The following is a 14,588-nucleotide window of genomic DNA, read 5'->3' as shown; positions in this document are numbered from 1 at the left end:
CCTAACGTTATCAGCCTTCGGGAAGATGCTGTGCGGAGGAGAGCTGGCATCGTTCCATGGTTGCCATGGGCTTAATCCCCATTAGAGTGCGGCGGCGAGACAGCACATCCTGTGGTACAGAAGTGTGTATAGGGGGAATGTGCGTGAGAGTGTGTCTGCATGTGTGTGTGTGTGTTACAATCCACTTAATAAAACTGAAGTAGAGTATGTTTAACAAAAAGCTAACATTGTCAAACAAGGTCAGTTAGAGTAGAAAGACATTTCCTCCTCTCACAAAATGGACAATAAGGAATGTATTATTAACCACCCTCCCGCAGAAGCTTTTTCTTACTGGTCTTACATTTGTAGCAGCTTTCAATAAGAACATATTTTCCCTTTTAGCTACTTACTGCACCAGTGCAACAGAGGATTTGCACTTTTCAAAGTAGAGCTCTACTGTGGATTCAATTGTGCTGTAAAAAGCTCTGCTCCAATCCACCAGCAATGTTAGGAGCGGAGAGTTAGGAGTCTCTTTAGGAATTTGCACAGTGGAATAGGCAGCAGGGTATAATGTCATTACCACAGTGGAATAGGCAGCAGGGTATAATGTCATTACCACAGTGGAATAGGCAGCAGGGTATAATGTCATTACCACAGTGGAATAAGGCAGCAGGGTGTAATGTCATTACCACAGTGGAATAAGGCAGCAGGGTGTAATGTCATTACCACAGTGGAATAGGCAGCAGGGTATAATGTCATTACCACAGTGGAATAGGCAGCAGGGTATAATGTCATTACCACAGTGGAATAGGCAGCAGGGTATAATGTCATTACCACAGTGGAATAGGCAGCAGGGTATAATGTCATTACCACAGTGGAATAAGGCAGCAGGGTATAATGTCATTACCACAGTGGAATAGGCAGCAGGGTATAATGTCATTACCACAGTGGAATAGGCAGCAGGGTATAATGTCATTACCACAGTGGAATAGGCAGCAGGGTATAATGTCATTACCACAGTGGAATAAGGCAGCAGGGTATAATGTCATTACCACAGTGGAATAAGGCAGCAGGGTATAATGTCATTACCACAGTGGAATAAGGCAGCAGGGTATAATGTCATTACCACAGTGGAATAGGCAGCAGGGTATAATGTCATTACCACAGTGGAATAGGCAGCAGGGTATAATGTCATTACCACAGTGGAATAGGCAGCAGGGTATAATGTCATTACCACAGTGGAATAGGCAGCAGGGTATAATGTCATTACCACAGTGGAATAGGCAGCAGGGTATAATGTCATTACCACAGTGGAATAAGGTAGCTGGGTATAATGTCATTACCACAGTGGAATAAGGCAGATGGGTATATGTCATTACCACAGTGGAATAAGGCAGCGGGGTAAATGTCATTACCACAGTGGAATAAGGCAGATGGGTAAATGTCATTACCACAGTAGAATAAGGCAGCGGGGTATAATGTCATTACCACAGTGGAATAAGGCAGATGGTTATATGTCATTACCACAGTAGAATAAGGCAGCGGGGTAAATGTCCTTACCACAGTGAAATAAGGCAGCTGGGTAAATGTCATTACCACAGTGGAATAAGGCAGATGGGGTAAATGTCATTACCACAGTGGAATAAGGCAGATGGGTATATGTCATTACCACAGTGGAATAAGGCAGCGGGGTAAATGTCATTACCACAGTGGAATAAGGCAGATGGGGTATGTGTCATTACCACAGTGGAATAAGGCAGTGGGTTATATGTCATTACCACAGTGGAATAAGGCAGTGGGGTATATGTCATTACCACAGTGGAATAAGGCCGCTGGGTATATGTCATTACCACAGTGGAATAAGGCAGCAGGGTATAATGTCATTACCACAGTGGAATAAGGCAGTGGGTTATATGTTATTACCACAGTGGAATAAGGCAGCGGGGTATATGTCATTACCACAGTGGAATAAGGCAGTGGGGTAAATGTCATTACCATAGTGGAATAAGGCAGCGGGGTATATGTCATTACCACAGTGGAATAAGGCAGCGGGCTATATGTCATTACCACAGTGGAATAAGGCAGCGGGGTATATGTCATTACCACAGTGGAATAAGGCAGTGGGGTATGTGTCATTACCACAGTGGAATAAGGCAGCGGGCTATATGTCATTACCACAGTGGAATAAGGCAGTGGGGTATATGTCATTACCACAGTGGAATAAGGCAGCGGGCTATATGTCATTACCACAGTGGAATAAGGCAGTGGGGTATATGTCATTACTACAGTGGAATAAGGCAGTGGGGTATGTGTCATTACCACAGTGGAATAAGGCAGCGGGCTATATGTCATTACCACAGTGGAATAAGGCAGTGGGGTATATGTCATTACCACAGTGGAATAAGGCAGCGGGCTATATGTCATTACCACAGTGGAATAAGGCAGCGGGCTATATGTCATTACCACAGTGGAATAAGGCAGCGGGCTATATGTCATTACCACAGTGGAATAAGGCAGTGGGGTATATGTCATTACCACAGTGGAATAAGGCAGTGGGGTAAATGTCATTACCATAGTGGAATAAGGCAGCGGGGTATATGTCATTACCACAGTGGAATAAGGCAGCGGGCTATATGTCATTACCACAGTGGAATAAGGCAGTGGGTTATATGTTATTACCACAGTGGAATAAGGCAGCGGGCTATATGTCATTACCACAGTGGAATAAGGCAGTGGGGTAAATGTCATTACCATAGTGGAATAAGGCAGCGGGCTATATGTCATTACCACAGTGGAATAAGGCAGCGGGCTATATGTCATTACCACAGTGGAATAAGGCAGTGGGGTGGGTATATGTCATTACTACAGTGGAATAAGGCAGTGGGGTGTGTCATTAACCACAATGGCTAAACAGGCTGTGACAGTCCCAATGAGAGATGAAAGTGACACACACTTGTCTGTAACGGTGATTGTGTTACCGCCACATCGGTGAAGTCATGACTGCTGTCAAATTCCACGTGACCGTTGAGTCACGGTAACTACTCCAAAACTGCGCTCTGTAAATGGACGGCCGTTAATAGTCCGATTTGCTAACGGCCCTCAAGTCGCAAATAGCCTGGTACTCTGCAGTCTTTTTTTTACCATTCTAATCACTCTGACGTCAATGCAAATAAAATCGAAAATCAAACACGATTGAATTTGAGTAATCTGAATGACGAGGATAAATGATGGGAGTTCGAGGTCCCGTCCCAAATTAAAACATTCCATGGTCGTTGTGGATCTTGTTTCAAAGTCAAAGCCAAACACAATGGCAGACATTTTGATGCATTTTGGATGCAAAGCTAATAATTAGCTGGTCGACAAGCTGAATCAGGTTAGTAAAAACCTTCAGGAGGGTAGCTCTCTGGGAACAGGGCATCATCACCTGTCGCGTAGCGAGAGCCAGTTCCTCAAATAGCTGCTCAATGCGTGGAATGAATTACGTTTTCTTATAAACCCAGGAATTGCGCAACATTTCTATATGAAATCACGTGTGAAAAAAACATGTTTTGATTGCCTCTATTCAAAAGAGGAGGATCCCAGCTATATTGCTAGGCTACTATATTTATTTCTCAACTTGGCATATGAGCACACGGATTACATGTCCCGTTTGATAATGGCCCATTGTAGATCGAAACAAATTCCACACATATTATTTTGTATATGTAAAGACAAGATTCAATTGATGAATAGTCTGATAGGTGAAAATAGTATCGCTTGTGAATGAGAGACTGATGCCCAACCGTGTGCAGTCTACTGAGGCAATAAACAGAGCCCATACATTGTTGTTGACTTTTTCAAATTAGTTGCATCATGCAGCCCATATATGTTTTGATTTAAAATACATTCTAAGGATTGTACCACAACTAAAGTAGCTGAATAACTCTATATTAAGCATATAGGACCGGTTTCTAATGATCACTTTTTATAACCACGCAACAGCTGCTCAATCGCTCAGAAATCCTTTGGGGAAAAATATCCTTTATTTAACTCAGCTATGTTCAAATTGTATTCTTCTTACTCTAAAATAATATGAAATAATGGCATAAGCAAATCTTGTGTGCTAAAGGAACTAGCCTACAGCCTAGGCTATGCCAGTGGTAAGATCAGTAACACAGATCAGTAACACAAGGCCAACTCCAGAATATGCTCTTCTGCTCTTCTGAAATATATTTTCTTCATATCATTATGTTTCTTTAAGACCTGCCTAAAATAAATCATGGATTTTTTTTGTGATGGCTTTATTATTGTGATGGTGTTTATTAAATGGATTTATTACACTTTTTAAAATGGTTCCTCAACTGGTGGCCTGCAGGATTTGATTTAACCCCCCAAGATTTCTGCAAAATGTTTGTAATCAATCGTTTTCTTTTTTATTGTTGGACATAAAATAATATAAAAACCCCAGCATATCAGCTCCAAGTGATTTTCATTTTGGAAATCTGTTCCAAAGTATTCCCACGCATAATAGAGAGGTATACTGAACAAAAAATATGCAACATGCAACAATTTCAAAAATGTTACTGAGTTACAGTACATTTTTTAAAAACGGTATTGAAAATCATATCGGCGGTATTTCAGAATACCCCGGTATACGGTATAAACAGTATATTGCCCAAGCCTAGCGTCCACCTACGGTGCTCAGAATGAAAGAAAATGCACAGTGCATATAAGGAAATCAGTCAATTGAAATAAATGAATTAGGCCCTTATCTATGGATTTCACATGACTGGGCAGCGGCGCAGTCTGAGCCTGAGAGCCTGAGGATGGGCCTGAGAGGGCATAGGCCCACCCACTGGGGAGCTAGGCCCAGCCAATCAGAATGAGTTTTTCTCCACAAAAGGGCTTTATTACAGACAGATATACTCAGTTTCATCAGCTGTCCCGCTGGTGAAGAAGCCGGATGTGAAGGTCCTGGGTTGGCGCGGTTACACGTGGTCTGCGGTTGTGAGGCTGTTTGGACGTACCGCCAAATTCTCTGAAGCGACATTGGAGGCAGCTTATGGTAGAGAAATGAACATAAAATTCTCTGGCAAAAACTCTGGTGGACATTCCTGCAGTCAGCATGCCAATTGCACGCTCCCTCAAAACTTGAGACATCTGTGGCATTGTGTTATGTGACTAAACTGCACATTTTAGAGTGGCATTTTATTGTCTCCAGCACAAGGTGCACCTGTGTAATGATCATACTGTTTAATCAGCTTCTTGATATGCCACACCTGTCAGGTGGATGGATTATCTTGGCAAAGGAGAAATGCTCACTAACAGGGATGTAAACAAACTTGTGCACAACATTTGTGTCACGCCCTGACCATAGTTTACTTTGTATTTTCTATGTTTTGATTGGTCAGGGTGTGATCTGGGTGGGCATTCTATGTTGGATGTCTTGTTTGTCTATTTCTATGTCTGGCCTGATATGGTTCTCAATCAGAGGCAGGTGTTAGTCATTGTCTCTGATTGGGAACCATATTTAGGTAGCCTGGGTTTCACTGTGTGTTTGTGGGTGATTGTTCCTGTCTATGTGTTTTCACCAGATAGGCTGTTTAGGTTTTCGTTACGTTTATTGTTTTTGTAGTGTTTGTGTTTAGTGTGGTTTTTCATTAAACATGAATCGCAATCTACACGCTGCATTTTGGTCCGATCCTTGTTCTACCTCTTCATCAGAGGAGGAGATAGAAGAAAACCGTTACAGAATCACCCACCACAAAAGGACCAAGCAGCGTGTCAACAGGCAGGAGCAGCGCGAGGAGAAGCGCAATAAGGATTTCTGGACATGGGAGGAAATCCTCGACGGGAGAGGACCCTGGGCTAAACCAGGGGAGTGTAGCCGCACTAAGGTGCAGCGGGAGAAGAAACAACAGGAACAGCCCAAAGAGGAGTACAGTATGGAGTATACTACTTGGGAGGAGATCGACAGGTGGGCGGCCGACCCAGGGAGAGTTCCGGAGCCCGCCTGGGATTCGCTGGAGCAGTGCGAGGAAGGTTACCGTAGAATGGAGGCGGTGAAAGCAGAGAGGCGCTGGTATGAGAAGGCAGCTCGGCGACGCGGATGGAAGCTTGAGAGGCAGCCCCAAAAATTTCTTGGGGGGGGGGCTAACAGGGAGTATGGCTATGCCAGGTAGGAGACCTGGGCAGACTCCCTGTGCTTACCGGGGGGCTAGAGAGACCGGACAGGCACCGTGTTATGCAGTGGTGCGCACGGTGTCTCCAGTGCGGGTGCATAGCCCGGTGCGGTATATTCCAGCTCCGCGTGTCTGCCGGGCTAGATTGAGCGTCGAGCCTAATGCCATGAAGCCGGCTCTACGCAGCTGGTCCCCAGTGCGTCTCCTTGGGCCGGTTTACATGGCACCAGCCTTGCGCTCGGTGTCTCCGGTTCGCCTGCATAGTCCAGTGCGGGCTATTCCACCTCGCCGCACTGGCAGGGCGACCGTGAGCATTCAACCAGGGAAGGTTGGGCAGGCTCGGTGCTCAAGAGCTCCAGTGCGCCTGCACGGTCCGGTTTTTCCAGTACCACCTCCACACCCCAGCCCTCCGGTAGCAGCTCCCCGCACCAGGCTTCCTGTGCGTGTCCTCGGCCCAGTACCACCAGTGCCAGCACCACGCATCAGGCCTACAGTGCGCCTCGCCTGTCCAGCGCTGCCAGAGCCTCCCTCCTCTTCAGCGCTGTCGGAGTCTCCCGCCTGTTTAGCGCTGTCAGAGCTTTCCGCCTCTACAGCGCTGCCGGAGTCTCCCGCCTGTTCAGAACTGCCAGTTAGCATAGAGCTGCCAGTTAGCATAGAGCTGCCAGTTAGCATAGAGCTGCCAGTTAGCATAGAGCTGCCAGTTAGCATAGAGCTGCCAGTTAGCATAGAGCTGCCAGTCTGCAAGGAGCTGCCAGTCTGCAAGGAGCTGCCAGTCTGCAAGGAGCTGCCAGTCTGCATGGAGCTGCCAGTCTGCAAGGAGCCGCCAGAGCTGCCAGTCTGCAGGATGCCGCCAAAGCTGCCAGTCTGCAAGGAGCCGCCAGAGCTGCCAGTCTGCAAGGAGCCGCCAGAGCTGCCAGTTAGCATGGAGCAGCCAGGGCCGCCAGTCAGCATGGAGCAGCCAGGGCCGCCAGTCAGCATGGAGCAGCCAGGGCCGCCAGTCAGCATGGAGCAGCCAGGGCCGCCAGTCAGCATGGAGCAGCCAGTCAGCATGGAGCAGCCAGTCAGCATGGAGCAGCCAGAGCAACCAGTCAGCATGGAGCGGCCAGAGCTGCCAGTCAGCATGGAGCAGCCAGTCAGCATGGAGCAGCCAGAGCTGCCAGTCAGTATGGAGCAGCCAGTCAGCATGGAGCAGCCAGAGCTACCAGTCATCATGGAGCAGCCAGAGCAGTCTGCCAGCATGGAGCAGCCAGAGCTGTCAGTCAGCATGGAGCAGCCAGAGCAGCCAGTCTGTGTCGACCAGTCTCTTCCAGATCTGCCAGTCGTCCAGACTCTTCCAGATCTGCCAGTCGTCCAGACTCTTCCAGATCTGCCAGTCGTCCAGACTCTTCCAGATCTGCCAGTCGACCAGACTCTTCCAGATCTGCCAGTCGACCAGACTCTTCCAGATCTGCCCGTCGTCCAGACTCTTCCAGATCTGCCAGTCGTCCAGACTCTTCCAGATCTGCCAGTCGTCCAGACTCTTCCAGATCTGCCAGTCGTCCAGACTCTTCCAGATCTGCCAGTCGTCCAGACTCTTCCAGATCTGCCAGTCGACCAGACTCTTCCAGATCTGCCAGTCGACCAGACTCTTCCAGATCTGCCAGTCGGCCAGATTCTCCCAGATCTGCCAGTCGTCCAGATTCTCCCAGATTTGCCAGTCGTCCAGATTCTCCCAGATCCGCCAGTCAGCCAGGATCTTCCGGATCCGCCAGCCAGCCAGGATCTGCCGGATCTAACCACCTGCCTGAGCTTCTTCTCAGTGCTGAGCTTCTTCTCAGTGCTGAGCTTCCTCTCAGGGCTGAGCTACCCATCTGTCCCGAGTTACCTCTGTCCCGAGCTGTCCCTCTGTCCCATGTTATCATTGTGGTGGGTAACCTATTTAGGGACGTTTAGGAGGGGGATTAAAACTGTCATGGAGTGGGGTCCACGTCCAGCGCCAGAGCCGCCACCGCGGACAGATGCCCACCCAGACCCTCCCCTATAGGTTCAGGTTTTGCGGCCGGAGTCCGCACCTTGGGGGGGGGGTACTGTCACGCCCTGACCATAGTTTACTTTGTATTTTCTATGTTTTGATTGGTCAGGGTGTGATCTGGGTGGGCATTCTATGTTGGATGTCTTGTTTGTCTATTTCTATGTCTGGCCTGATATGGTTCTCAATCAGAGGCAGGTGTTAGTCATTGTCTCTGATTGGGAACCATATTTAGGTAGCCTGGGTTTCACTGTGTGTTTGTGGGTGATTGTTCCTGTCTATGTGTTTTCACCAGATAGGCTGTTTAGGTTTTCGTTACGTTTATTGTTTTTGTAGTGTTTGTGTTTAGTGTGGTTTTTCATTAAACATGAATCGCAATCTACACGCTGCATTTTGGTCCGATCCTTGTTCTACCTCTTCATCAGAGGAGGAGATAGAAGAAAACCGTTACAATTTGAGAGAAATAATATTTTTGTGCATATGGAACATTTCTGGAATTGTTTATTTCAGCTCATGAAACATGAAACAAACACTTGACATGTTGCGTTTATATTTTTGTTCATCGTATACAAATGTAAGCAAGGTATAAAATTGTTATGTTTTAGTCTAATATTATATCTGTTTGGGCTTCTTGCCGTCAATTTTCAGTTCCCAAATTATTAGTAAATATCCGCAAAATAGAAAGTTTAATTTAGTTAATGATCCCCGATGTAGACGTTCCAAAGTTTCATGACCACCGCAGCCCTACTTGGGAGCAAGCAAATGCACCACGCACAAACAGATGCTGTGTATGCATAAGCACACACACACATCACACATCACATAGACAGACACTTCCCTCTGGCCCACCCGTTACCCAGCTGCCAGCCTGTCTGTGTGCGATATGACTAGGGCCAGCAGTAAAACTTTAATCTGGGTGGATGCCAGTGTGTCATAGCTGTGCCTTCAGTGTGTGTGTGTGTGTGTGTGTGTGTGTGCATACGAGCATCTGTGTGTACGTGCAATAATCTGTATGTGTGTACATCAATATGCATGTGTGTGCCAGTGTTGTGGCGCTGACTGCAGTGTGTGAGTGTGTGTGTATATATGTGCCCACGCACTTGCATCTGTGTGTGCCAATGTTGTGGCCCTTGCCTGCAGTGTGTGTGTCACTAACAACAACAGAGCTCTGGGCAGCTCTCAGCTCCCTCTCCTCTCCACTAACTCCTCTGTTTATTCCGCACAGTCTGTCGTCCCAGAGGGGAAGACAAAACAAACACAGCAGTCATAGACTAAACACACACCCGCGCACACAGCAGTGGGAGACGAAACACAGATATCAAGCGCTGCGTGACACAGCAGCACCCGGCTAATGATAGCTCCGTCAGTCAGCGTTACACCATTCAATGACTTGAATGTCTTTCCGTCTGGGGTCCCTAGTCTGCATAGGTCAATAAGGACAGTCAAGCAATGAAAGACATACACAGTAAAAAAAAAAAAATTGAACGTGTGTTGATATTTGTTTAGGAGAAGATAGCAGCCCAGGGTAACGATCGCTCCGTCTGTGTAGCGCCATTAATTACTTAATGGCTGTCTCTACTTCTGGAGTTTCTGTCTCAAGAGGGTAATGGGGAGGGTAATGGGGACAGTCAAGTCGGAAATTAATGATATTTGAAACACATAAAAAATGTTTTGTCTAGATATTGAATTAGGAGGACATGGTACCTACAGTATATTAGCATGTTTGTGCTTCATGTCAAAATCATCCTTAAGGAATCCCGAGTGGCGCTGCATCGCTGTGCTAGCTGTGCCACTAGAGAACCTGGTTCGAGTCTGTCGAAGCCGGCTGTGCCCGGGAGACCCATGGGGCGGCGCACAATTGGCCCCGCGTCGTCCGGGTTAGGGGAGGGTTTGGCCGGCAGGGATGTCGCACACTAGCGACTCCTGTGGCTGGACCGGGCGCAATGCACACTGACATGGCCGCCAGGTGTGTACGGTGTTTCCTCTGACACATTGGTGCGGCTGGCTTCCTGGTTGAGTGGGTATTGTGTCAAGAAGCAGCGCGGCTTGGCTGGGTTGTGTTTCGGAGGACGCACTGCTCTCGAACTTCACCTCTTCTTAGTCCGTACGGGAGTTGCAGCGATGGGACAGGACTATAACTACCAATTGGATACCTCGAAATAGGGGTAAAAAAATCACAAGTTGATTGTGTAACTCAATGAAGTTACTTATGGATGTTTTGGACATGATGTGCGAAAATGCTAATAATGCTAATATATTTGTGCAAAAAAGTTAGCATTTGAAACAGTGGCCAGGTAAACAAAACCAAAGCATGGATTGCTGTCATGCATTGTCCATAGATTGCTTCAAAGTTCAATGCAGATGTTTTTATATCAATATCAAATCCTTTCTGGGTAACAATGAAGTGCCTTACTGTGATTCTATTCAAATAAATGGTAAAAAAACAACAAAAATAGCTTCTTGGCAAAGCTCAAATTCTCAATAAATAATTTAGCTAGGAATGTCTGAGTGGGGATGGGGAAAACTGAAAACTAGCTGTTATTGGCAGAGAGGTTTGGAACATTCTATTAACACCATACCAAAGCTCCATCCCACCAAAACAGGCTGAATTTTCAGCTTTTACAAATTTCAGCTTTTACAATTTCACAGTATTATTCCAACCTCATAGTATGGAAATGTATATAAAACTAGTTTTTGACTGCACTGGGTCTTTAAGGAAACCAATGTGTTATTTTGTAATTTGGGTGAACTACCCCTTTAACTTTTGTAGCCTGTATAACTATTGGCATTACACAAATAGTTATTGTGCACCCTGGCTGATCCTAGGATAAATTGGACAAGGGTTGCAAAATTCTGGTAACTTTACAACATTTTTCAGGTTTTCCAGAAATCTTGGTTGTAGGAATTTTGATTTCCTGCTCTTTCCTTCCTGATTCCGGTAATCTTCCAACTGGGAAACCTGGGAATTTTGGGAAAGTTACTATAATATGCAACCCTAACTAAAAGTACATAATTGAATAGACAATTGTCAGGCCTTCATTTCCCATCTTAACCCACATAGATCATTTTTTTATTACTTTATTTTTCCAGAATAAAGTTCTCTCTCTCTGCCCCTTCCCCTCTCTTTTCATCTTTTACCTCTCTCCTTCCCTTCCACCCTCTATCTGTGTCTCCAACTTCTCATCAGACTTTATTTCAGCTCATTACAAGCATTTCCACAGACACCTAGCTCATTCCTCTGCTCGCTCAACCCTTCACTCGCAAGATGTTCCCATTAGAGCGTCACACACCTGCAAAACCACACACACACACACACACACTCTCTCACCTCAAACACGGCCAGTGCGTAGGGGTGTCCCAGTCTCTCTGAGGAGGACAGGTGTGTCCGGCGGTGAGCCCCGTTCAGGTCCACGCTGGAGATGAGGTGCAGCTTGGAGTCCACCCAGTACAGACGTCTGTTGGCTACATCTGATGCGCACACACACACACACACACACATTGATGGCCACTTGGGCAGACATAAAGCTCCGAAAACACTGTTCATTATAATATTTAGTCAAACAATCAATTGGGGTTATATCAAGAAGTTTCAATTTGAAGGAGATGAGTTATCAACTGTAAAAGTCTAAGTTCACTATGTAACAAAACTAGTGAAAACCAAAACAAAACAAAGCAAGAAACTAAGGAAAAGCACTTTACAAATGGACTGTATTATCATTGTTAACATTGGAACTGCTAAACGCAGTTATTTTGACTGCTACTTTTCCAAAATAAGTCTATATAACACATTGTCAGTGTTAGACTCTTAATATCACACACAGAACTGGAGTTATAACCTTTCATTTTTTGAACAGTTTTCCCCCGTTGACCCTCCTTTTCCCAACAGTTTGGCCTGCTTCGCTCCTTCTCCCCAGCTGATAATCACGCCGATAACTGCCTCGATACTGATCCTAAAGTATCCCAAAACTCATTTTAACCCATATAACAACAGATGAAATAAACGAGGTAAAGTATGACGTGGGAGAAAGGGAGAATGGGTGAGTTGATGAGCGAGGGGAAGCGAATGATGCCTAATGATGTAATCACCAATTGTGAATGAAGAACAGGGCGGGCCATTCTATTGCATTGGTAAACTCTAATCATAATCTCTAAATGGTATGTACCCTATATCAGTCCACCAAATCAAAGCAGTCTTATCAGTCTTCTCTGACCTACTTGGAGTAGGCTACACAGTGAGAGCATGCGTAATTGTACATGCTGAACAGCTTTCAACACCTGGGAAAAGATTCACATCGGCCAGAAGGTGAGCGAGTATAGGAGAATGCGGTGATGAGGCTTGTAGAACCTTATGTTGTTGGCAAGGGGAGAAATGTCACCATGGGCAATTTCTTCACTTCACTATGGACAATTTCTTCACCTCATTGTCATTGGCGAACAACTACTGCAAAGAAAACAAGCCCAGTCGGCACCATGAACGAAGTGAGATGGGAGAACCCTCCTTCTGTGCAAAATAAGGCACCTGCACAGCGGAAAACCGGAGACTATTAAGCAATACAAGCAAACAAAGGTATGTTAAAGTGCCAAGCAAGTGACAGTTACGAAGAATGTATCAACTGTTAGGACAAGGGATAACAGCTAAATTAAATCCAACTGATTCCATTGCGCAAAGACGCACTCAATGTAAGCACGAGCTGACAATAATTGACAATTTTTTACTACTGTCATATTGACACATCCATTATAATTCATTAATAATGCCAGAGTATGTGCAGACCAGCTGGCTGGTATGTTTACAGACACATTCAATCGCTCCCTATCCCAGTCTGCTGTCCCCACATGCTTCATGATGGCCACCATTATTTTTGTACCCAAGAAGGCAAAGATAACTGAACTAAATGACTACCGCCCTGTAGCATTCACTTCTGTCATCATGAAGTGCTTTGAGAGACTAGTCAAGGATCATATCACCTCCTTACCGGCCACCATACCACCAAGTAGCACCTCCTTACCGGCCACCATACCACCCCGTAGCACCTCCTTACCGGCCACCATACCACCCCGTAGCACCTCCTTACCGGCCACCATACCACCCCGTAGCACCTCCTTACCGGCCACCATACCACCCCGTAGCACCTCCTTACCGGCCACCATACCACCAAGTAGCACCTCCTTACCGGCCACCATACCACCCCGTAGCACCTCCTTACCGGCCACCATACCACCAAGTAGCACCTCCTTACCGGCCACCATACCACCCCGTAGCACCTCCTTACCGGCCACCATACCACCCCGTAGCACCTCCTTACCGGCCACCATACCACCCCGTAGCACCTCGTTACCGGCCACCATACCACCCCGTAGCACCTCCTTACCGGCCACCATACCACCCCGTAGCACCTCCTTACCGGCCACCATACCACCAAGTAGCACCTCCTTACCGGCCACCATACCACCCCGTAGCACCTCCTTACCGGCCACCATACCACCCCGTAGCACCTCCTTACCGGCCACCATACCACCAAGTAGCACCTCCTTACCGGCCACCATACCACCCCGTAGCACCTCCTTAGCGGCAACCTCCTTACCGGCCACCATAGACCCACTTCAATTTGCATAAAGCCCTAACAGGCCCACAGACGACGCAATTGCCATCACACTGCCCTATCCCATCATGTACAACAGGAATACCTATGTAAGAATGCTGTTCATTGACTACAGCTCAGCATTCAACACCATAGTACCCACCAAGCTCATCATCAAGCTGGAGGCCCTGGGCCTCAACCCCACCCTGTGCAATTGGGTCCTGGACTTTGGGTCCAGGTGGTGAAAGTAGGAAACAACATCTCCACCTCGCTGACCATCAACACTAGGGCCCCACAAGGGTGCGTGCTCAGCCCACTCCTGTACTCCCTGTTCACCCATAACTGCGTGGCCATGCATGCCTCCAACTCTATCATCAAATTCGCAGACGACACAACAGTATGGGACTTGATTGCCAAAAATGACGAGACAGCCTACAGGGAGGAGGTGAGGGCACTCGGAGTGTGGTGTCAGGAAAACAACCTCTCACTCAACGTCAATTACCAAAAATGACGAGACAGCCTACAGGGAGGAAGTGAGGGCACTCGGAGTGTGGTGTCAGGAAAACAACCTCTCACTCAACGTAATTTACCACAAATGACGAGACAGCCTACAGGGAGGTGAGGGCACTCGGAGTGTGGTGTCAGGAAAACAACCACTCACTCAACGTCAACAAAACAAAGGAGATGATCGTGGACTTCAGGAAGCAGCAGAGGGAGCACCCCCCTATTCACATCGAAGGGACAGCAGTGGAGAAGGTGTAAAGTTTTAGTTTCCTGGGCGTACACATCACAGACAAACTGCAATGGTCCACCCACACAGACAGTGTGGTGAAGAAGGCGCAACAGCACCTCTTCAAC

At 46.9% G+C, this 14,588-nt stretch overlaps 1 protein-coding gene across 3 annotated transcripts in view; it reads right to left on the bottom strand.

The window, feature by feature from the left end:
* Positions 1–14,588, bottom strand: part of LOC110530017 (low-density lipoprotein receptor-related protein 8) — a 189,962-nt gene that overhangs the window by 12,065 nt on the left and 163,309 nt on the right. For all 3 annotated transcript variants that reach the window (XR_005052891.1, XM_036985560.1, XM_036985561.1), the window contains one exon: positions 11,477–11,616. Coding sequence is in view for 2 of the 3 variants with exons in the window: in XM_036985560.1 (XP_036841455.1) it covers positions 11,477–11,616 (140 nt within the window). In the remaining variant the exon portion in view is untranslated. The remainder of the gene's footprint in view (positions 1–11,476; positions 11,617–14,588) is intronic.

The sequence above is a fragment of the Oncorhynchus mykiss genome, chromosome 8 (genome assembly GCF_013265735.2).
Source record: "Oncorhynchus mykiss isolate Arlee chromosome 8, USDA_OmykA_1.1, whole genome shotgun sequence".
Lineage (NCBI taxonomy): Eukaryota > Metazoa > Chordata > Actinopteri > Salmoniformes > Salmonidae > Oncorhynchus > Oncorhynchus mykiss.
The sequence above is the reverse complement of the archived record's forward strand: the minus strand, read 5'-3'. Positions and strand labels throughout refer to the sequence as shown.